The 23,833-nt window shown below is 38.9% G+C and overlaps 1 protein-coding gene across 5 annotated transcripts in view; it reads right to left on the minus strand.

The window, feature by feature from the left end:
* The window catches only part of cadm1a (cell adhesion molecule 1a), a 712,922-nt gene that overhangs the window by 73,974 nt on the left and 615,115 nt on the right, over window positions 1–23,833 (minus strand). For 4 of the 5 annotated variants that reach the window (XM_041800657.1, XM_041800658.1, XM_041800656.1 and 1 more), the window contains one exon: window positions 4,873–4,962. The exons of the other annotated variant lie outside the window; for it this stretch is intronic. In XM_041800657.1, the coding sequence (XP_041656591.1) occupies window positions 4,873–4,962 (90 nt within the window). The remainder of the gene's footprint in view (window positions 1–4,872; window positions 4,963–23,833) is intronic. 5 annotated transcript variants of the gene reach the window in all.

Raw genomic sequence — 23,833 nt, forward strand, 5'->3', positions numbered from 1 at the left:
CCGGGTACTCCAGCTTCTTCCCACCACCAAAGACATGCTTGTTAGGTTAATTGGTGAATCTAAACTGCCCATAGGTTTGAACGTGAGCATGCCTGGTTGTTTGTCTCTACATGTCAGCCCTGTGATTGACTGGCAACCAGACCAGGGTGTACTCCGCCTCTCGCCCAACGACATCTAGGATAGGCTCCAGCCACCCGCAACCCCCAATGGGATAAGCAGTATGGAAAATGGATGGACAAGCTATTCATAAATGCAAATGCCATAAAATGTGTATTTTTTTCAAACTAGAATTAGCCCTCTTTGTTGTCTCTCTTGCTTCTGTTTTTGATAAAACAACAATATCGTGGTTTTATTTTACTAAGCCTATTTGAATATGCAAGAAGAATGTCTTTTCACTTTATATCTTCAAAAAAATTAGGCACTGAAATTTCTGTAATGAACAAATGAGTGAAACGTAAACAGTGCTACTCACTCTCAATAGGCAGCTGCATGAAGTCTTTGTTAACAGCACAAGTAAAGTCTATAAAAATAAAGCAAAAAGTGCTTGACTTAATTTTGACTGAATCATTCAGTGCTGGATGTGATGGCACAAACCAACCCAATGCTGTTGTTGCTATGGTAATTAAGCTGGCGCCATGTGTAGATGAAGACTGGTGTTACTGCAGTATTTTACCTTGTTTCTGCACAGCTTGCATGCTACATATAATCCAGTATCTTTGCTTTCAGTCTTGGTGACTGAAGAAAGACGGTCTTGTCCATATTACTGGCAGTTTATTTTACTCTGAAGCAGCATTGCATCGTGCAGTTTAACATCTGCCATCTGTTAACTGCACTATAGGGGATGTGTATTTCAGAACTGCCATCGCAGCATTTGCATTGATTCTGTAACATCTGTATTCAAATACACATCAGCAAGGACTATGTGATGATGTATTTCGCTACAGATTTTTTTAGCCTAGAAAGTAGCAAGTAAAATCATGCAAACATGCATTTTACTTCTTGGCAATGAACGTTTTCTTTTGCATTTATTTTCCTTCTCTTTTCTTTTTCATCTCTAAAGAGAAATCCCAAAACTTTTTTGTAAGTAATCTGGAGAAAATGCATGTTTAGTGTCATTATTTACCTTTAAAGTAACTCTATTATCCCAAGCATGTGCATTAAAAGTAATCAGCAGAGATCTGAGTGTGAATCAGTCGGGATAGCTATAATCAGCCCAGGCCTGTGAGGGCTCCACGCTCCTTGATCTGAGGCAAAGGAGCTATCAATCAGCCTGCATAGAAAGGTATTCTCTTTAATCCAATCAGATGGCATAATCAAGCACAATGCCTGTGATTTCTGCCAGCCTCGTGAGATTTGTTCCAATTGAGCGGTCTGTCAGAGAGGCTTTGATTGCATTTGGAGCTCGGGCTGATTTCTGAGTCGGGGCATAGAGTGGTGTTTTCTATCTGCACCCTTTGGAGATTTATACTCACAATAGTCCCCAGTTCTGCTCCTGAAAGAGCCAGATAAAATTTGCTTATTTCAAAGGGGCTTAATTTTCAAGTGCTCATGTTCAGCTATTGTTCGTCCCCACTGCGATCCTCTTCATAATTACTAAATACATACACTTATCACAGTGAATCCACAATCCTTTTTTCCTCTTTTTTCTTTTTGGTAATTTGTTAGCTCTGGCTTTTCCCATCATGCTCAGGTGATTCCACACTGTGTGCTTCTGTAACCAAAGTATTTCCAGTTTGGTGGAGAAAGCCAAATCTTTCCCACAGCATGTTTTTGTGCGCTGGGCCTGCTGTGAATTCCTGCTGTGAAAGGATTATGGGGAACAAAGCGGTGAATGAACAGTGCCGACAGTCACCGGGCCGCTCCAGAAGAAGTTGCACTGACAACCAAACAACTGAGCAACTGGAGCTAAGCTGAGCCTTGGCCTACTATTTCTGCTCTCAATCTCAACCTCCGTACTCACCCACACACTTTCAAAAAGAAGAGAAAGTAGAGCGGGCATGGGACTCTGAAGTGGACTGCTGTGATAAATCATAGTGCATGACTGTGATACATGTGGTTCTAGTCTAACTTTAACATGTCACCATGCAAACCAATGTAACTTTGTGTTTGCATGGTAACATTTAAATATGCATTGTTTATACTGTGCTGAACAACACTGTTATCATACACTTAGGGCCCGACATTAGCATTCACTCTAGAATGTGCAGCACATCATTTTCCTGTTCTGCATGCTTAACTGCACTACCGCTATACAATAAAGTTAAGTAAATTTAAAAAAGGTGAAAATGTGAGATGCCAACATGACCATCTTAAAAATACTCTAAAAATAATCGATCCATAATATGAGCTCAGTTTTGTGTATTAATGACTCCTTTAATAACTAAAAAAATGGTTTAAGTTTTTGAAAACATACGAGGAGGTGGAATGCAAATAAAACCATCACCATTCTGCAAAAACTCAACTCTTACCAAGTTTATTTGTCCAATTCCAACTGAAAATACCCTGCTGTATTCATTTTAACCTTCTAGGACCCTGTATGCACGTATGAGGACATTACATAGGCTTCTTACAACATAGTAATAATTTCTACTACCAGCATTTTTTGGCGAGACACCTCAAACGTCTATTGAAGTTTTTTAATGAAATTTTCAAGAAGAAGATTTTTGGTAATATATCTTGGAAGTATTTTCATTAAAATACTTTTGAGAGTATCATGTGAGTCTTTTGTCGTATTTTCATGGGAATTTGGGATTTTTTTTTTTTTTTTTGGGGGGGGGGAGGGGGGGGTGTTTGGGGGAGTTTGGAAATTCCCAGTTGTTTCTGTATTGAGAGGAGAATTTGCTTCAACGTTTTCAGCTATTCTCAAGAAATGTTGGGAAATTTATTATTTAATTTTTGGAATCTGATTGTAAATTTGGAGTCGGGATGTCCTGTGAAATTTCTAGAATTTCATGGAAATTTCAGGGAACTGGTTAGGGGAATCTTCTATTATTTTCATAGAATCTTGGGGAATAAATTTGTACATTTGAAGGAATTTGCCTTGAGATTTTCAGGAATGTTTAGAAAATTTTTAGGATCTTCAAAGGAAATTTTGAATTTTTAAAATTTAAATTTAGACTTTATAATAAATTTTCACTGAAAATTTTGAGGAATACTTGAATAAATGTAGGAGTACTTCTTTAAAAATGTGTTTTTTTTTACTAAAAAATTAAGTCATTTCTTGTAAATTTCATAAATTGTGTGTTGATATTGGACATAATTTTTGGTCAAAATTAATTCCTGTTCAGAGACAATGCTGAGGTGCTGAGTTCTGACAACCCTCTTATTGCAGACAAAAGTAGAAAATGAGGTCCAAATTGCTTACAAGGATGTCTTGATGATGTCTTAACTAAGGTGCTGCCAGTTTCCCTCATTATAAACAAACTCCTAATTTTTGCTTGTAAAATCTTGAAATAAGATGTTTATCTGGACTTGCCAAGTTAATGAGTGTTTTTCTCTCTGTTAGTCATGAGATAACTACACTTGCTAAGATTCCAGTTTGTGTAGTGGAGTATCAGGACATTACGACCAGAGCTGAAGCCAGGAAATGGTGAATCCAGCTTTGCATTTACATAATTGTTTGAAACAAGGGGAAATGTAGCTGGCTTTTTAAAATCCATACATAAAATTCCAATGTTTGGTGAGCTCATATTAGTAAAATAAGCCTAGACTGAATTAAACATTCCCATCTACAGCCACTGTGCTCTGGATCTCTCTGAGCTCGTCATAACCACAGGAGCAACTTTCACAGAAATCCCTGGAGGCTAATGCCACTACTATAGCCAAGTACCTCATATGATCCAACTTCAAAAATCCTGAAATATCCCTTTAAAACTCAGTAACTAAACTACACAGAAACTGTTCCCATATGTAATAATAACTAATAATAATAGCTTTATTTATATAGCATCTTTAAAAACAAGGGTTTACAAAGTGCTTTGACATGCGGTGCTGATGTAGTGCTTCGTAGCCTAGCTTCCCCCAGCATGCCCTGTTTAAAGGGGCAACTCACACTGAAAACTTTCGAGGCTAATGCCACTACCACTGCCAAGTACCTCACAACCCAACTGAAAAAAAAATGAAATATCCCTTTAACTATGCATTTGAACATGCAAACTTTGCTGATTTATGGTCAAGTTTTTGCTTATATAGAATTGGTGGTTGTTTCTATAATGCAATGTCCTTAGTAGTAATGTGCGATCTTCCATGTTGAAGCAGCAGCTGAAAAAATCAGTCCGTTTGATTTCATTGTTTTTAAGGAGAAGCAGTCAAAGGGGAAACTAACACAGATCCAACTGTACATGAAACAGTTTCTTAACATCATTAGTGAGTCTGATGCAGACTTTCAGAGGCAATAGAAGTTGCTCTGTTTTGCTGCAACTTCCAACACGGAATTTCATTTTTGACCTTTGGTCAGCGTGCTGGAAAATAGAAAATCTACTCCAAAGTTCCCTCTGCTGCAATAGATTTGTTATTTGTGTTGGTGAACTGAAGTGTATGAAAATTCCTTCATTTTGGGTTTAATTCCAAACTCTTATTAAAATCTGAATACCTGTTCTCACTGAAAATGATAAATTGAGTTATTAAATAAAATATTTCGCTATTAAATGATAGAAAGTGTTTGAAAACAACCTTGAAAGCATATTCAGATTGTTAAATGAATGCAGACACCGGCTGACCTCAACCCACTGGTAGACATATGAATACGTATGCTCCACTGTGGTATGATGATGGACATACATGGAGTGATTCAAGGCTGAGCAGGGAATGGATACGCATACACACACCACGCTAAGAGAGAGATAAAGAGGTTGTGTGAGGGTGATACTGTACCTGGGTTGCCTTCAGGGTAGGGCATGGTGGTGGGCATGGTGGTGGAGGTGATGGTGGCTGTGGTGGGTATAGGGGTAGTGGTGGGAGCATCTGGATGAGAGGACAAATACACGACAAACACAAGGGGGGAGACAAATGAGTAAAAAAGTCATGAAGATAAATAAAGTCACAGTGAAACGATGGTATCATGACTTAATATATGGCCAGCGGCGGAGTGCCTGTGAGAGTTAAAGCTCTGCCGCAGACTTTGTGATGGATTGGCTATGGCAGCACATTAAATACAGTACACACAATGATGACATCAGCATGGTCTCACACCGCCTGAGCTTATCAAAGATCTTGTTGGGATCTCTTCTCTTTTATGTCTACTCACAGCCTACACACCGCAACATGAAACGCTGACAATGGGAGCGGGCACGGTTGTTAGAAGTGATTAAATGTCTAATGAGTAACACATGCTGCTGTTGTACTTATGCTGTCATTGTTATGCAGCGAGCTTTCTTGACAAACAAACGTGCCTGTGCATTCGTAATATCTCCTAGGAGGGCAGAACATCGGCGGGGATGATGGCAACAAAGAAGGTACATTCAACGTAAAAATCCACACATTAGGAAACATTTAATGAGCATGCAGGCGACAAAAAAAAAAAAAAAAAAAAAAATGGGAAATTCTGCTGAAAAATAAATGGACATCAAACAGGGTGGTTGAGTGCAGAGAGTTCAGCCAGAGACCGTTTTCCCTCCCACAGCTTTTCCCTTTTTACTTCATTAGCTGGGTTGGACTCCCCACACTGACAATGACCAGGGGGAGATATCAAAAGTGACATTTTCCTGGTTGAAGTGGCATGGCCGCGCTGATATGAAGCCACTGACAGCGCTGCTTGCTCAGAGACCTCCCAACGCTGCTCTGATTGCCTGAGAACATAGTGAAAAAAACTGTTGGGGTTATTACAAGGTGCTGAGAAAATAAGTAATTTGTGGCTGTTGATAAGGAGGAAGGCTGGTCTACACTTAATGAAATAACGTGTTATAAGGAGGTGAGGAAAGGAAATGTGCATGGACCGAGGTGGGAGGGAGAGGGACGCTGAGGGGAGCTGTGATGTAGAAAGAAGGGCTCCATTTTTTCTTTTCAAACAGGAAAGAATCAAAATATATTTTTCTTCCTGCACTGTCAGAGTGCTTTAAATAAAACATGAATATATGAAAATCTTCCATTCACTTAGCATCAATGTTGAGGTTTACTCTGACATTTTTCTATTCAGCATTAATGTAAGGCATTACAGTTGCTAATTTCAGTATTCACATAAATCTATAAAGACGTTAAAAATCTATTTCCTCATTATTTGCATCACTTTGAGTTCTTTAACTACCTGCATAACAGGAGGACAGACAAACGCCCCTTTTCTTGTGCATCTACTGCACTTCTCCAGCATTACTCACATGATGTTGACTCAAGTCCATGGAGCGTGAAAATGAAAATGGCAAAGTTCAAATTAACACGTCATTTTAGGATCGGAGATGTGCACACTTCTCTGGACAGAGAAGCAAGTAATGTCATCACAATTTTCCACACACATGCAAAGGCAACATGCTAGCATGAAGCTAGCAGCAAAAGACTCCTAGACCCTGAGTGATGTTTGAGACAGGATCATGACCAACCAAGCAGCTAAGGCTTGATTTTTGAGGACAGCAGGTATCCACAAAAGCAGAGGTAAGAGGCTCATTTGTTTTTTTTTGCATCAAGACTGAGCTTGTGCAAGCCCTCCATAGCCCTTAGCAGTCCACAGTCACGCTGGTGTGATTTCATCATTGCTACCTTTGTGACATGACAGCATGAAAACAAAGCCACATTTTGCATTGCAATCACTTCGTGTGGAAAGCATGATCTTTAAGCTTTCTTTCAGTTTTTGTCTGATGTCAATAGTCCATGTAAAGCAGGAAATATGATCATTTAAATTTGATATAAAAAGTAATGTTACACATATGGGACAGTGGAGCATGCTGTACAGGACTGGCATTGGTATTTTTTATTTCAGCATATTGTTATTTCTTTTTAAAAAAATGACAATATATTGTTTTAAATAACAATTTAATTAAACTTAAAATATATATATATTGTTTTCATATTATAAAGTTGAGGTGGGGCTGAAAAAGATTATACCAAGCATGAGAATGGTACACATTTTCTGAGTGGTTTATTTTGTCAAAAGAAAATGAACAAAATGGCAGAATAACCAGTGGACCTCACAGGGTTAAAGAATTAGGGTTGTTTAGACTGATGTGGCTGATGATTTGACAACACAACTAGAGAACTCTTTAAAAAATATTAAACCTATGATGTTGTAAATACTATAAGAGGGGGCGGTTGATATGGTAACTTCCATTAACAGGGTTAAACACAACCCCATTTAAAAGCACTGTTAGCCTAGCCTGCACATAAGAATAAGAAACTAGGGGCACAACTAGCTTAGGGAAGACAAGATGCAAAGAAAAGCATCCATTTAACAGTTTAAAGTCTTTAATACATTGCTCTTTGTTTGAACAATATTTGCTGGAAAAAAAATGGATTTTTACATATAACAGATAGGCCTTTCAGACTGGTTTCGGTTCTTGAACCTAAATTTGAACTGGCCGGTGCGTTCAAACTGGGAAAAAAATTGGTTCTGAACCTGAAAAGTTGGTTCTCAGCTGGAACCAAAAATAGTTGGTTCTTTCTTTGAAACCGTGATATCACCAGTGGACGTATCACATTCTAAGCTGTGAAGATGAGCAGAAAAAAAAAAAAGCGGTCTGCTTGGGAGACAAAATGTTTGGTTGTGATCTGGGCATTGACAGAATTCCAGGTGAAGCTGGAGAGTAGTCCAAGGAAGAGCATGTTATATGCTGAACTTGTGGAAGGAGTGCATGGAAGACTTGGGCAAAAGCGGAGCAGGATGCGGTAATACATGTCCATCATGTCCTCCCACTTTGGTTCGCCTTAACCCCTTGAAGCCTGTTGTATCATATTTGATACATACTTTTATGATACCTCTATCTGATCAATATATTCATAAATTAAAAGAAAAAACCTTTTGAACACAATCTGAAAAATGATAAAAATGCCCTCAAGTTGATTATCAGTTACCACAAGCACCTAATGTATCAAATGAGATACAAAAAATATGTATGTTAAAATCTTATTGAAATTTGGATATTTTTGGATTTCAGCAGAAAGTGAAGTAAACATTTCAGTTCCAAAAAATTAGAATTTCTGGCTTTAATTTGTGTTTTTAGGCTTTAAGGGGTTAAACTAGTCCGCTAGAAAGCACCAGGGTTCTGAGTCTCCAGAACGGTACCAGTGCCAGAACCAGAACCGTCAGAACACCCAGAGTTTTTTTTTTTTTTTTTTTAATTTACACCTTCAGAAGAAACAAGTAATCTGAGGCTTTTGAGCTGCAGAGTGAAGAACCTTGAACATAATGAGTGGCCAGCTTTGATATTGTTGGTTTGGTATTTTGGATCTTATGATGAAATTTGTAAAACATAACCTGTTTCTACAAACTGGTTTCCAGCAGAGACACAAGGGCACAAACTCCAGGTGATTTTATTACAAACAGAATCTAATTACTGATTTTGTATTAGCTTTTCATGGGTTTTATGGATTTCTTTTCAAAAAATCCATTCACCATGAGTGGTGTGGTGCCATTTCCTCTGTATTAAAGGAAGTGGCAGTATGATTAATTTTCTGCGTTTCCTGTAATAAGCTGCATTTATTGTCACTTTAATTCTGAATGTGCACGGCAAATTGAAAATGAACACATCTCAGAGTTACATTATGTGGATAATAAAAGTCATCCTGCTGTCGGTAATGTCTCCCCCAAGGGTACAGGGGTTGTTTATCATACAAAAGTAGTCTTCCCTGAGGGCGCGAGTTGTTTGTAGTTACTGCACAAATCTTTTCACTATTGTGTGTTTAGAAAATCTTCTATTTTTTGCACTGGAGGGAAAATGTATCAAGTAATTCATACACAAGACAGTGAGAGCCATGTAGCCCCTCACAGCTCCGCCTGAGGCAGATTTAAAAATGCAAATGAAGGCCTTCAGGTGATCTGGACCTGTATTCAAAACTTTTCTGACGTACGATATGTTTTTAATCCATCAAAAATTCTGTTCTTTTAAAAGCAACCTTGACAATACAAAAGGCTGCACAGAGCAGTGTGCAGACAAAAGCGGGGAGAAACGATCCGTTGGGAAGTCGGCTGGCAGATGAAGCTGGAGCTGATGAGTTTCACACATGCTTGAGAGCCGCGATACTCCAGCTCGTGGGTGTTGCTGTCTAATTGGTTTTATCCCATCATGAACTGTGAGGGTCCAGCAGATGTTTGGGATCATCAGTGTCAACAACTCATTAAAAACTTAGCCCACAAAATAAATAAACAAAGATTAAAAGAGATGCTAGTGGGACAGAGTGAATGTACACTACATTTCCTCAGTTTTTTTGCAGATAGTTGCAGCGATGTATCAAAGAAAATCGTAGCTCATTGACTTTCAAATGTGACAGGCAGAATGTGTTTTTCCTCCTGCTGAGTTACTGGGCCTTGTTTACTGATGAGGCTTATGAATCAGTATTTCTGGACTGAACGAACAGAGCAGGGCCACAGGAAGCTGAGAGACAACCTGACAGGAATCAATCCTGTTAGAGCAGGTGTGTTAAAACACTCCACATGAGCAGGGGGAGTTTACAGAGGGTCAGCGACGAAACCCAACAACCACCTGAAAAAAATGCTTCCATCCACGAGAAGAGGAGGAAAAACACTTACAGTATTTCATATCAATATGCTCCACATAATAACAAATTATTTCTACCAGAGTGAAAATGAATGGTTTGAATACTAACGCTACTCAAGGTTACAGTGGGACTGTTGGATTGTTAGAATACCAAAAGAAAGAGCTCTTATGTGAGGAGCAAATATTGTACTGTGAATGAGTTAAGTGGATGGAATTTTGAAAGTGTCTATCCTATCATTCCATATCTCACTTATTGTATTGAACCTTATCATATTGTATCTTACCGTGTCTTAAGCAAGTAAGTGAAGTTTGTTTGTACAGCACTTTTCACAGACAACAGTCACAAAGTGCTTTGCACAAAAATACAGAGAATAAAAGTGATGATTATGAAATCACCACATGACCGCAATAGTCAGAACAACAAAAGTATAGTATGAAAATAGGAGCTAATATCATTAGAAACACATTACACACAATATAAACAGTTCATACTACATGAAAGAATGATCAATTAACTAAAGGCCTGTCTAAACAGGTGAGTCTTTAACTGACTTTTAAAGTCATTCACAGAATTTGTGGAGCACAAAGACAGAGGCAGCTGTCCCTACCTGTGGAAAGCTCTATCACCCCGAGTCTTTAGGTGAGTGCGTGGGACAGAGAGATATTCTAGTGTGTTAGATCTAAGGGTGCAGGATGTCTGGTAGGTGTGGATGACTTCAGACAAATAATCTAGAGCTTGACCATGCAGGGATCTGTAAGTGTGAGGATCTTGAACTTGCTTCTGTATGTTATCGTATCATATAGTACTGGATTGTACCATATCTTACCACACCTTTTCATATGGTATCATTTGTATCATACTGTACTGTACTGTACCTTATGGTATCGTACCTTACTGTATCCTATCATACTGTACTATTCTGTACCACATCGCATGGTACTGAATCATATTACAGTGTATTGTTACATACCATATCCTACCGTTTGAACCGTACCACACTGTATTGTGCCTTATCATATCCTATTATACTGTATCTTATAAAATCATACTGTACTCTACCACATTGTATCGTATTTGACCTTTTCATAAAGTTTCATACTGTTACATAGCGTACTGCATTGTATCCTACCTTACTGTATTATACCATTATATCTTATCTTATTGCATCGCACCATATCATATCTTACTGTCTCTTACTTTACTGTATTGCATCTTACTGAACTGCTTCGTGCACAACACTGCATCCTATTAACCTGACACGTCAGATGGATGTGTTTCACACATCCATCTGGGAAAGTTTCAATAGGAAACGTTTGAGAAAAGGCAGAGGCTTTGAAAAAAACTCAGAGTGTGATTGGTTCGAACGTTCTGTCTGTCACATCTCTACGGCCAATCAGAGCAACAAAACACGTGACGTGGCCGCTATTGAGCTGCGCATGCGCAGCGACTGAGGACAAACGCGAACCATGGCGACTATAGACATATAAGTACTTGACTTTTGTCGTTTTTGAAAAGAAAACAACTCACTGCTGTTCTTTGTTCTTCTTTTAATAAAGAAATGTCGTCATATTCTGGTAAAACTGGCGCTTTAGCCACATCCACGCTAATCTCTTCCTCCATAACTGCACCAGCTCTTGCTGCTGCTTGTTTATGTCACGACCCTGCTGCGCCTGAAAGCACTGCCCCCATCACTGATTGGTCCTGTCACTTTCTAACCGGGCCCAAATGGTTCAGATGGGAGCTTTGCAAGATGGATTTGCCTGTGAAAAACGAGGAAATGGGCGTATCCATCTGCTGTGCAAGGTTAGTATCCTATAGCTTCATTTAGCATTGAATGGAATGGTATGGTATAGCATGGTATAACACCATTCAGTACATTATCATATTAAATCAAATTGCATTGAATGTATTGCAGTGTCAATCATATCACGTCATTTCTTTTTAGTATGGCATGGAATCATAACATATTTTTTCAGGTTGTGTTATAATGTCTGGTATGGCACTGTATTGTATCTTCTACAGTGAAGTATGGTAGAAATTTGAAATCCTGATGTAACAAACACGCATTTTTGTACTTTACAGATATCTGAAGGTGGCATGATATACAATGGACTAAAAGCACCTTCTGTTTAGTGTTGAGAAATAATGAGAATACTTTATGTTTTCAAGCTTCACGCTGTTTTAACTTAAATCTTTTTTTTAAATTATTTTTGATATTGAAATACAGAAATCTATTAAGTTCCTTTAATGCCCCTTTAGAAGTACTTACAGTTCATCCTCCATAACATTCCTTCATTTGTCCTCTCTGTCTCTTCTGTCTTTTAAGTGTTTTTTTTTTTTGTTTTCCCGTTCTAAAGCTGTCCTTGTTTCCTGTATAATCCACACTATTTAGGCTTTGACACTCTTGCTGTAATTATGGGCTTTACATACAAACTTGACATTGACTTGTTCAAGTGACAATACTGTAAATACATGTCTGATGTGTCAGTGACCTTTAACTTTCAGGGAGACTTCATCGATCACCTTAGACAAGATGTAATGATAAGAGAAAATATGCTTCAAATGCGACTAAATTTCACATGATGGGTTTCTTTCAAGGTAAGTTGAGGTTGTAACCTGAACCCAAAGATTCAAGGTAAACAGGCTTTTAGCACTGAAGTAGTTTTATGTAATTTATTAGATAATGGACAAAAGTCCGCATGGTACTTTTCTAAAGCGTTGATATAAAGAATGAAACACACTGACTTTCGTTGATCCATCTACCATTTGTCAATCCCCTCTCTGCAATGCTTAAGCATTATTTATACAAAAACATTGATGTATTTTCCTTTTTTGACATAAATATGCATGCATTTGTTTAAAAAATATCATATCCTGCTGCAGGCTTTGCCAGCTTCATCAAATGAACAGTGAAATTCAACATCAATGTCACTGAGACTTAATCCTTCTGTCGGCTGGTTTAGAGATGAGTGACAGGATCTTAAATTACAGAAATTGCTCAAAATTACCACCGTAATGTCATAATGACACAGAGCAGAGAAATATCTAAAATATCTGCCGTTCACAAGAGACTGACAGGATTCAAAACATAACCTCCCAAATTTGTTTGGGAGGCAATTTCACTTCCACTCAAGTGCAATTTTAGCAAACTAAGAGTGCTTGCAGCTTCAATAGGATGTTTTGGTACACTTTGCACCTCAGCAAGATATGTTGAATGCCACTTAAAGACCAAACAGTGACTTGTGGAGAAACTCCCATGAGCGTTAATGGCAGAGAAGGGTGAAGTAAGTGCAGGAAAGCGCCAGGTGCAAGCAGGTCACTAGATATGTTTCTAGTGAGCAGTAAAAACCAGAGCTAGTAAAGGAGCAGGGAAGAAGAGAACTCAGTTATTGGGTAAGAGGCGGCCTGTAAACAACATAAAGCCCCTCTGTGCCGGGTCTCGCTCTACTGCAAAGGCGTACGCCCTGATGGTTGTGTTTTCTTAGCCTGTGAAGTAGGAGCGGCAGTGAGAGTTAGAGCAGTACAGACTGCATTGTTTTCTCAGTTAACATTGTTAGTGTCAGCCACTCTCACAGTGCTCTCCATCACTTAGGGTCACAATACCCAGCAATCAGATGTATTAGAGGAGATGCCGGCCCTGGCTGCATTTGTTCTGGCTGTCAAGCAGGGGGAGTGTTGGGGGCGGAGGCACCTCGTGGACTTTGTCATTCAATTACACAGCTCTAATGTACAGTTTGGGAACTTGTGTTGATATTGTGGCTGGTTTTATAAACTCTCAAACATGCTACTATTTGTCAGGCTGGTGAAGGGACTTTATCATTATTAGAGTCGGCTTCTCCCTTCTGGCAGCATCGCATCTACAGGAAATGGATCATTATAAAAACAACCAGGGAGTTCACTTTCAGAAACCAAACTTGATTTTTTTTTAATGGAAAATCATTCCTTCACTTAAACTCTGAGGACTTGCAATTTAGTTCTTTTGGTGCTAACCATGAATAAGAACACCGTCAAAAATAAAGCTCATTTTGCTAATAACCACAGAGGAGAGCCTTCACTGGTTTCAAAAGGTCAAAAAGGCATCATTTCAGGGAAATCTTTGTAAAACATGAACATATTTCTTATTTGATTCATAACCTCAGTAAACATTTTCCTGATCTGCCTAGGGTCTAAACCTCCAGTTTTAAGTCTTTTTCTTGAGTTCATCACTAATGACTGTTTTGTAATTTAGGGTTAGGGTTATTGCCCCCTATGAGATTAAAGAGATATTTAAAAATCTTTTTTAAGTTGGGTTATTTAAGTTACAGAATTGTAATTATGAACCACATGATATTTAAGACTGCATTGCCCTTGTAAAGGAATAACGCTCAAGGCAGATAGTGACCCAGACAGGTTCAACTGTTCCTCGCATCTACAGCGCATCCAGAAAGCAGTCGGACCCTCTTCATTTTTACTTTGATGAAAAAAATCACAAAAAACCTCTTCAATGTCAAAGTGAGAACAGATTTCTACAAAGAATTGTCAATTACATACAAATATATAATGTAAAATAAGCAACTGTATAAATAATCACCCCCTTGAAGCCAATATTTTGTAGATTAACCTTTGGCTGCAATCACAGCGCTGAGTCCGTGTGGAGGTCCAAGGTCTCAATCAGGCTTGCACATCTTGACTGGGGATGAGGATTGTTAATCTTATTGATATTGATACCTTATTGACCTGAGTTCTTACCGATACCTATTGATACTTTTCTATAATTTGGTGGAAAGACAAATCGAGGACAAATATTTACACTCAAAGTGGTCTAAGCTGAGTAGTGCTTGAGTCTTTTATTTTTATCCTTCAAATATAAACATATTCTTCATACTCACAACTATATTTATTGGAGTTTCCAGTCAAAAATAAAATTTTCCAATTTTTATGTGACATTTAAACACATCATAAAATTTAAAATATACTGATTTGTTGCACATTACACATTTTAATAAATCATGTTTATACAATGCATGATAGAGTTTATCTATATTCATATAAATTTATTAATATTTAAAGCAAATGTTTAAAAAATCTGTTCAATGATCTAAAGATCTGTCCTCTCATTGTGGAGAGAGTGATGGTGAGGTGGTGCCCTAGCGCCCCCTAATGACCAGCCGCCACTGCACTGGATTAATATTAACAAACAGGACTCGCTACATGGTTTGGGAGCACTTTTCAGCATTTATCTGAGCAGCTGAAGACAAAAAAGTCCTGCAGCTGAAGAGAGTGAATGAGTGTGTTACTCCCAGTGCAGATGGATATGATTGCATGCGAATTGCAGGTGGAGTCTTTTTTCCTCAAGCCGACAGTTGAAGGTACTTCATTCTGGTTTAATGTGATGCACAACACTGATGTGCTTTTAGTCTATGTTCCCCTTGAGAGAAGTGAGGTATGTTTTCATACCAATTATATCTTAAAATGACGTTACATCAAAGAGTCTGTGAGACTTAATAGCGGTATCAATATGCTAAAATGTTATTGATTTTTGGGTATCAGAGAAATATAGAACCGCACCCTTGTGGACCTGGGTTTCGATCCCTATCCCTGCTCTCTACATTTACAAGACTTGCTGAGAAGCACCCCTACAGCATGGTGCTGCCACTACCATGCTCCACAGAGGGGATGGTGTGTGTCAAAAACAGCATTTTATCATTTCAAAAACATTGCCAAAGTGAGACCATTTCTCTCTCTGAGCCAAACTGAGAGACTAATGCACACTTTTATCACTAACAGCCTGGACTACTATAATGTTCTCCTGTCTGGTTTACCAAAGAATACAATAAATCAGCTCCAGCTCTTTCAAATCCTGCAGCAAGAGTACTGACTAAGACCAGAAGGAGAGCACAACACTTCCCAATCCAAACAGCAGACTGAAATCTCTTCCGTCCCATACAACTACCATTAAACCATTACCATAACAAGGACAAAAACCCAAGTTAAAAGAAATACCCAAATATTCCTTTAAAGTCCCCGAAAAAGTTTTTTGTGCTGCAACCATAGACTGTAGACGATTCTGGACAAAGACTGAGAGATGCCAGCACTTTGGTTACTGAAGGGGCTTTGGCTTCATTCTTAAAAACAGACGTTGCAGCTTGGCTGCACCTAATGATTGTTAAGTTGCCTCTATTGAAGATCTTTCACCAAGCGAAAATGAAGTAATAATCAACCACTCTCTCAAAACTGTGAGCTCCAAAAACCAAAACAGTGACCAAAATACCTCACTCAAGATTCCAAAATAGGTTTCCACAATCCAGTGGTTGGTCCTCTTAAGATGGAATCCCTATGAAAGCCTATAAAATGCCTTATTTCCATTTTAATTTACACATCACTATTTAACAAGTAAACCAAGAGCTGTTTCCCTGACAGTTTAGAGATTGCCATCCTGCATCACTGTTGCTTCATGAGCATCCATGGGGAAATCAAACTCTGGAGATGCTACACATCTCTCTTCTCATGTGTTTATTTTTGTATTTGTGGGAGCTCGCACTGAAATAACTAATTTTGAGCATTATGACTCATAACCCTAACTGGGTTGCATACATTATAAATAGTCCTGAACAGACTGAAATGTAGCATTTATTATACTGGTGGATAACTGTATGGACAGAGTTTTGTTGTGTGTTTCAAAGGATTTTTTAATGTCTTCATTTGTTTAAATCATATATGTCTAGCCCAACTTATCAGCCCAACAACTGTATTTGACTCAACAATGACAAAAAAGTTGGCTGTTTGTTAAAATATCAAATGGTAATGAGTTGACCTGCTCTGTGGTGTTTCTTACAGTCTTTAATTTGTGCAAAATGCAGCTGCACATCTTTTAACTCCCTCTTCATGCTTTTTGAACATGTTTGCTTACATGGTGGTCCATCTCTTTGTTTAAACACATGTTTATGGTGTTCTTATTTTCTTTTACATCTTTCCTAATGCTTTTGTTTCTGCTTTTTAGTCAGTGTGTAGCACTTTGGTAAGCATAAATGTTTTTAAAATGTGCAATGTAAACAAAGTGGATTGGACTGGATTGAAGTGTGTTTAATTTAAAGTCTAAACTACAAATTTTTGATCAAATACATTTGACTGGTTGGAGATTTGGGTCTTGATTCATGCTTGAAGAAGTGGTGGTGGGTACTGAGTCCAGACCAATTCAGAACCACTGATTTAGACAGCGCATTTGAGTGGGATAGGCCTGCAATTAAATTAAAATCATTAAGAATTACGTTAGCCTGTCAGTAATATTGGTGCTGACCACTGAGGGACTGGATGTTTACTCATTAACCCTACTAATTATACACATTCCTAGTTCTTGCTGTTTTTATTTGAAATTTTACTTGTCGAAGTAAATACTGGGATGTAACAATGACTCACTGCTGTATATAAGCCAATGATAACCAGCAACAACTTCCTGTAATTTTACAATCATTACAATATTTATTTATTTAAAATGGCACGCCTTTGCAAGAGCCAAAAAGTAAGTGGTAAAAAGTGGCAAAAATGGGTTCAAGTGGCAAGAAAATAGGTTAAAGGTGGCAAAAATGGTCAAAAATTGGCAAAAAGGGACAAAGTAGGTATAAAATGGCATAAACTGGGTGAAAAGTAACAATATGAGGAGAAAAAGGGGCATAAAAGGGTAGAAAGTGGCATAAGTAGTACAAAAACAGCAAACACATGGCAAAAAAATGAGTGCAAAAAGGTAGGAAAAATGGGATAAAAACCAGCAATGAGTGGCAAGAATGCTGAAAAGAGTGGCATTTGATGGCAAAACGCAGCTTCAGTGGCTTGAAGTTGGAATAAAACAAATAAGGGAAAATTGCAAAAAGGAAAAAGCTGGATAAAAGAGGCAAAAAATGATGAAAACAGTGGCAGAAACTGGATAGAAGTGGTACAAATGGGAAAAAAATAGCAAAAAGAAGTGGCAAAGTGGGCTTAAAGCAGTGAGAATGGATTAATAGTGGCAAAAATGGAAAAAAATGGGCAAAAAATTGCAAATAAGGGCAACTGAAATATACAGACAAAAAACAAAGGTTGGCAATTAAAGCCAACTGTATTAGTGCGGGAAACAAACTAATCAATGTGAACTGAAACAGATAATTTCTGAGGTCAAAGTTTCCCTTTTCTAAGGTTTCAGGAATAAACATTTCAAATTAAGACATAAAAGAGCTCCAAATCAACACGAAAGAGCCACATGTGGATCAAGAGCCACGCGTTGAGTATCACTGCTCCAGGGCGTTTGGTCCTGTATTAGTAGAGGCAAAACAGAGACATAAGTCACAGACATACGTGGTGATAATCTTCATTTAATAAGCTTTGGAGCAGCTTCTGGTGTATGGGCTTATTTCTCTGTTTTCGCTTGTGGCTTTTCTTGGTTCAGCATCCTGTACTTAACCCTTTGGGATCTAGTATGCACCTTTGAACTTTTTTGAACTGACCCTTATATTTGTAGAAGCATTTTAATCTTGCTTATCATTCAGCTTTAGATACACAGAGCAGAACCCAGAAGTCAACAAATGAGTGGGAATAGCTTTCTTAGCAGTCACAGCAAACTCTTGGTAGTGTATTTACATCACAGAATACAGTGGCTGGTCCAAGTTTGCTTGGTAGAAGACCAGCTTGTAAGGATTTGGTTTTCTAGATTGCTTTATGGTCCAATCACAGTTGTCATACTTGCTTAAATAATCATATAATATAGGCAATGAAAAATATTCCTAATGAGCCAAACACATAATTAAGAAATTACCCTATGAGCAAAACTCAGGCTACTCCCCGTGCATACACCCCTCCCCCTGGTATGGACTAAGGGTAATGGTCGACTGCATGCCTGGTAGTGTAAGCGCAGCAGCAGTTGGTGTGTTTGTGACTGTGTGTTGGCCATATTTGACGGGAGCCTGGAACATAATGTGAGAATGAGCGTCTGACAGCTCAGCCACAACATCCTGTCTTCCCATTAGCAAGGCGAAGGTTGGGCATGATTTGCTGTTGAATTACAGCAGACATTAGCAGTGTGGGGGCCATGGACACATCAAAGTGATCAAAAGACTGGCTCTGAAAGGACGGAGGCCTTCTGTGGACTTAATGGATGCTTTTTTTTTTTTTTTTGAAGAACAAGGCTTTTAGTTGCCCGCGTGTTGCATTACTGTGTTTATCTTTGTCTTTTTCTCACCGTAGGGGGTGTAGGATTTGGGGCTGGGCGGATAAAGAGACCATGGGGTTTTTATTGTGTCGATCCAGGGAGGAGGACATACACGCAGCCTGCAAGAATAATCAGTACATTTGTGCTTCAAACAAAATTCTGTTTAATGGATACATGGACTAAAACCTCGGTTAAACTGTCGTTCTTATTGATAGAAATGTACAGTAAATGTGCTGTAGCTGATCTGATTAAAACTACTCTTCAATGCACAAACTTTAGCTTAATGTGTTAATTTCACCCCTCATTCCACATAACAGCATGACGACCAAGTCCTTCTGATGACACATAAAGACAATGTCCAACACTACAATGCCAAACTATTGTTTTTTTTGTTTGCATCGCTTTAATGTTTAAGTATCATGTCAAAATACTATTATGATTCTTGATCAGCAACAGATAAGAAAAGAAAAAGAAAGCTACCTTTTGCATTCACTTCCCAGCTGACTCAAAGATTTAAAGAGCATAGTCAATAGAAAAGACTTCTACAATAGGTTGTTTGCAAACATGTGATCCCAAATGTCCATTGGGGATCAGGAAGCAGGGTACAGCTAACCTTGCAAAGCAGATGGTTATACCAGTTTCTGTGTTTCTCACTGGCAAATCCATCTTGCGAAGCTTCTGTCTGAACAGTTTGGGCCCAGTTAAAAAGTGACAGGGCCAATCAGTTTTCTTTTCAAAGAGACAAAAGTCATGTACTGACATGTCTACAGTCACCATGGTACACGTTATGCAGTTATCTATGGAATTTACTCCCCGGTAGCGGCTACATTACCTGTTTTGTTGCTCTGATTGGCCCGTGAAGATGTGATGTTCATCCAATCACCCTCTGAGTTTTTTCAAAAGCTCTGCCATTTACCAAACACTGTCCATGGGAAGTTTTCCAGATGGAATGTGTGAAACAAACCCATCTGGCATGTCAGGTTAGGGGACAGCCATTAGGACCGAATGGGAACAGAGGAGAGTTAGTACTTAACAGCTCTAAATGGACCTCTATGCTGCCGTTATCATCAGAAAATTTCTAAATACATTGAATCTGATTCCTAAAGTTTACAAAACAGTGATTTTTACCACAGATTTACCTGATGTAGAGGCGATCAATATGACTAATTTCTCAGTCAGCAGACCTCCTAGCATCTACCGCGTTGTGCTATTCACGAACGAGCCTGCACTATGAAACGGCTCTTTAATGTTAGCCGCAGTAGCTCCAGTTTAAGTATCAGTATTCTTTCCTCCATTCTTTGCAGTTATTTAATTCACATTTAAAGGCAAATTACTATCAAATAAAGGGCCAGTTGGGGAGCCAGACAACCTACTCTACTAAGCCCACATACTGCTCAGATTTTCAGCTCACTACATACTGGGTGTCCAGGACCCTGTGGGCTAGTCCAGATGCTGGGGGTGACTGCGTACATCATGGAGGGGGCAGCTGGGAGGATATATGGAGCGATGGGGCATGGGATGGCCACCAGGAGGTCAGAGCAGTAGGCTACAGGACCCAGGTTGACATGGTGAAGTGCCGAACCAGCATATGCTCCCATACCTGACTTGACCTGATGTTGTGGCTGATAGGGAACAGTAGGAAGGGGGGAATGGGTATGTTTTAACCCCCCACTCTAGTAAGTAGTAACTCTAGTGAAGCTCTAGTCGAAGAGTGTTTTTTGAAATTCTAGGGTAGATTCACCTAAGCTGAAACTCTAGAGTTTGCTCTTTAAAGAAGAGCAGACTCTTTCCTCCAATGATATATCTTTGTCAAAGTGATTCTAACAGAGATAAAACCAGAAGAATATACGCACAGAGAGGCTGACAAGGCACTGTTAGCATAGACTAACGGCTCCAATATACCAGGGAGCAGTAAGCTGTTTCCTGATCGTCAGCGGTACTTCTGTTGTTTTATTGCGCTCATCATTAGCACAGCAACTCTCTCCGCTGTAAATAACATCCATTCAGCTGGTATCCGTCAGGCACTAAGAGTCCCTTTTCCCCCTCTACATACAAAAGAAGCCTTTTCACTCTACTAATTCCCTCTGACAATGGCAGCCAAATAATTTCTCTGCGGGCCCAGGGTCTACCAAAAGTGATAGTGAAGTAATTTTGGTCAGGGAAAATGAGCCCATTAGAGAGTAATGCCCTGCTCAGGGAGGAAATGTTATTGGTATCAACAGTATGAAAGCATGTTAAGATAATGTGTATGAGGGTGAGAGAATGGCTCAGAAATGGGACGCCCGGACAAAGAGAAAGCCAGAGAAATGCAGAAATTTGGAAGAAGCAGTCAAAAGAACATGCTCATCTTTTGATCCTTTGCCAGGGTTGTATGTGTAACGCTCTATGCAGAACACACAACAGAGCTGATTGACAGACGCGAGTAGTGCATCCTTTCAGAGCTCCCTTTTATCCAAATGGAGGGTTTAAGGATGAAGACTGTTGGCTCATTTGTCTTTTTGGCCATATAAATACAACTCATGTGTCTTTTCTTGACCCAAATTAAGATGAAACAAAACCATTACTCAGCCTTCAGATGCATATATTAGAAAAACATCAGCAGAGTTCAGCTTTCAGAATTATACCACCTACTGTATACATTTATATTTAGCTTTACTCAACATTTATTCGAACACATAATCCATCAAGACACTGGGCTGCTTTCTCAAGAGGGTAAAAAAAACAGCAAAGCATTTCCTGAACTGTGATTTTTCACTCACAGTGCCTCATCACTGAGTGGAAAAACAGCAAACTTGGTTGAAAACCTTGCTCAGTCCCTACAGGCTGCTAGCAGGGATTTTAGAACTGCTGAGGTCACAAGCTCAAATTGCCAAATTCAAACCTCTAAAGACATTTTCTGCAATGAAAGGCAAACATTTTTCTGGTTATACTGAGGCTCATTTTATTATTTAATTTCACCGTTCAATAATATTTTCTTTATACTTGTTCTTTTTTCTAGACTAAATGTTGTTTCAAGGCCTTCTCCACTCCACTGGGATATAACAAAATCCCTCTCTTGTATTTTCATTTGACATCTTTTGCCAAACGTAGTCTGAACCGCTTTAAATCCCACCATGGAAATGTGTTTCTAAATGCTGGATGTAAACTCTTCTTCAGGTCATTAAAATAACCAATGGATACCAAGGGAGGGAGAGAGGAATAGAAACACTGCTGAGGACGTGACCCCGGCGTCCCTGTCGGTCGAGAAAATAGTACGGCTTTTAAGATATCTAAAGGAGCTGCTTTGGTGTGGGTGTGCTGCTACAGGCATTGGTGAGGAGATGAAGTATAATCCTGTTTGAGTAACGGTGATAATGAGTTTGCAGGCTTATCAGAGGTCACAACACTTTGCTGCTTCGGGTCCTGGTTTCTTCAGGATCCAGGTGTGAGGCAGGAAGCTCAGTCATGCGGAGGATGTGGACGGACTATAGTGACATAGTGCCGACTTTCTCCACAGAGCAGGTGGAGAAATGAAAGGGTTTTAGGTAAAGTGAGCTTGTATCCAGGGGGGCTGCAAAGAAACAGGTGCCCTGTGAAAGGCTATCACATTGGGCCCAAACTGACCCTACAATTTTACTATAACCACATCTACAATAGCAAAAGACTCTTTATATGCTTATATAAGTACAAGCCAGTGTTAATTTTGGCAGCTATTTTTAATTTCAGTCTTAGCTTTAGTCTTTACAGGCATTTTAGTTTTAGTCACATTTTAGTCATTTCTATCAGTTTTAGTTTTAGTCTAGTTTTAGTCAAGGAAAACTCAAAACATTTTAGTCTAGTTTTAGTCCATAAAAGGTCCTCACATTTTAGTCTTTATTTTTAGTCCAAGTGCTTATTTTCTTGTCTAAATCTGGTACCAAATCATGCTAGTGTGTTCTCTGCACCCTTCCAAACCTGGGGTCCCTGCTTTCTACAACTGAGGCAAAATAGATACAGCTGTACTGTTTTACCCGGAGTGGAGAAATATCACAGATTTTGAATGTCCAGCAAACACTGCATTACATTTTAGTCCGGTTTTAGTCATCTTGACGATAACTAAACTTAGTTTTTGTCAGTTTTAGTCATCACAGATCTATTTTTGTTAGTCTTTAGTCTTTGTTAGTCTAGTTTTTGTTATGGAAAAAAAGGCTGTCAACAATTATTTTTAGTCATAGTTTTAGTCGAGGAAATTAACACTGCTGCAAGCTTGTGTGACATTGAAACTTTAAGATAAAGAAACATCTGACAGTGTGATATTTCCTCAGTGGCAACTGCAGTTACAGTGCCTATAATAGGTGCCCCTTTGGATTTTTTACCCTGTAATTGATTTTATTAAACACTAATGGACAATAAAATTTGCCTTTTTTGACCAAAAACTCTGCATACAACAACCGTTGCCCTGGTTCCTCACCGGTCAAAGGTTAACAGGAGAGTGGCACAGAGGAAGCCACTGTTGAAGAAAACTCAGATTACATCTTGACTAGAGTTCACCAAAGGCATGTAGGAGACTCCATGGTCAAGTGGGAAAAAGTTCTTTGGTCTGATTCAACCAAAATGGTGCTTTGTGGCCATTAGACGAGATGCAACGTTTGGTGCACGTTTGGCATATCCCCACAAACACAATCTCCACAGTGGTGGCAGCATCGTGCTGTGGGGATGCTTCTCAGCAGCTGGCCCTGTAAGGCTTGTAAAAGCAGAGGGTAAAATGAATGCAGCAAAATATAGGAAAATCCTGGCAGGCAATATTACTCAGTCTGCAAGAGAACTGCGGTTTGGAAAGAGAAGATTTATTTTCCGGCAAGAAAAAAGACCTGAAGCATACTGAGAAAACAACACAGAAATGGTTTAAAGACATCAAGGTGACTGTCTGGAGTGGAAGAGTCAAAGCCAGACCTCAGTCCAGTAGAGACAGATTACAACTGGACTAAAATGTTTTTGCCTTTTCATCAACTAAAACTTTAGAGAATGAAGATGAAAAACAATTTACTAACACTAATTATAGTCTAAAGACATGGAGTT

The sequence above is a fragment of the Cheilinus undulatus genome, linkage group 12, assembly GCF_018320785.1.
Source record: "Cheilinus undulatus linkage group 12, ASM1832078v1, whole genome shotgun sequence".
NCBI classification, from domain to species: domain Eukaryota; kingdom Metazoa; phylum Chordata; class Actinopteri; order Labriformes; family Labridae; genus Cheilinus; species Cheilinus undulatus.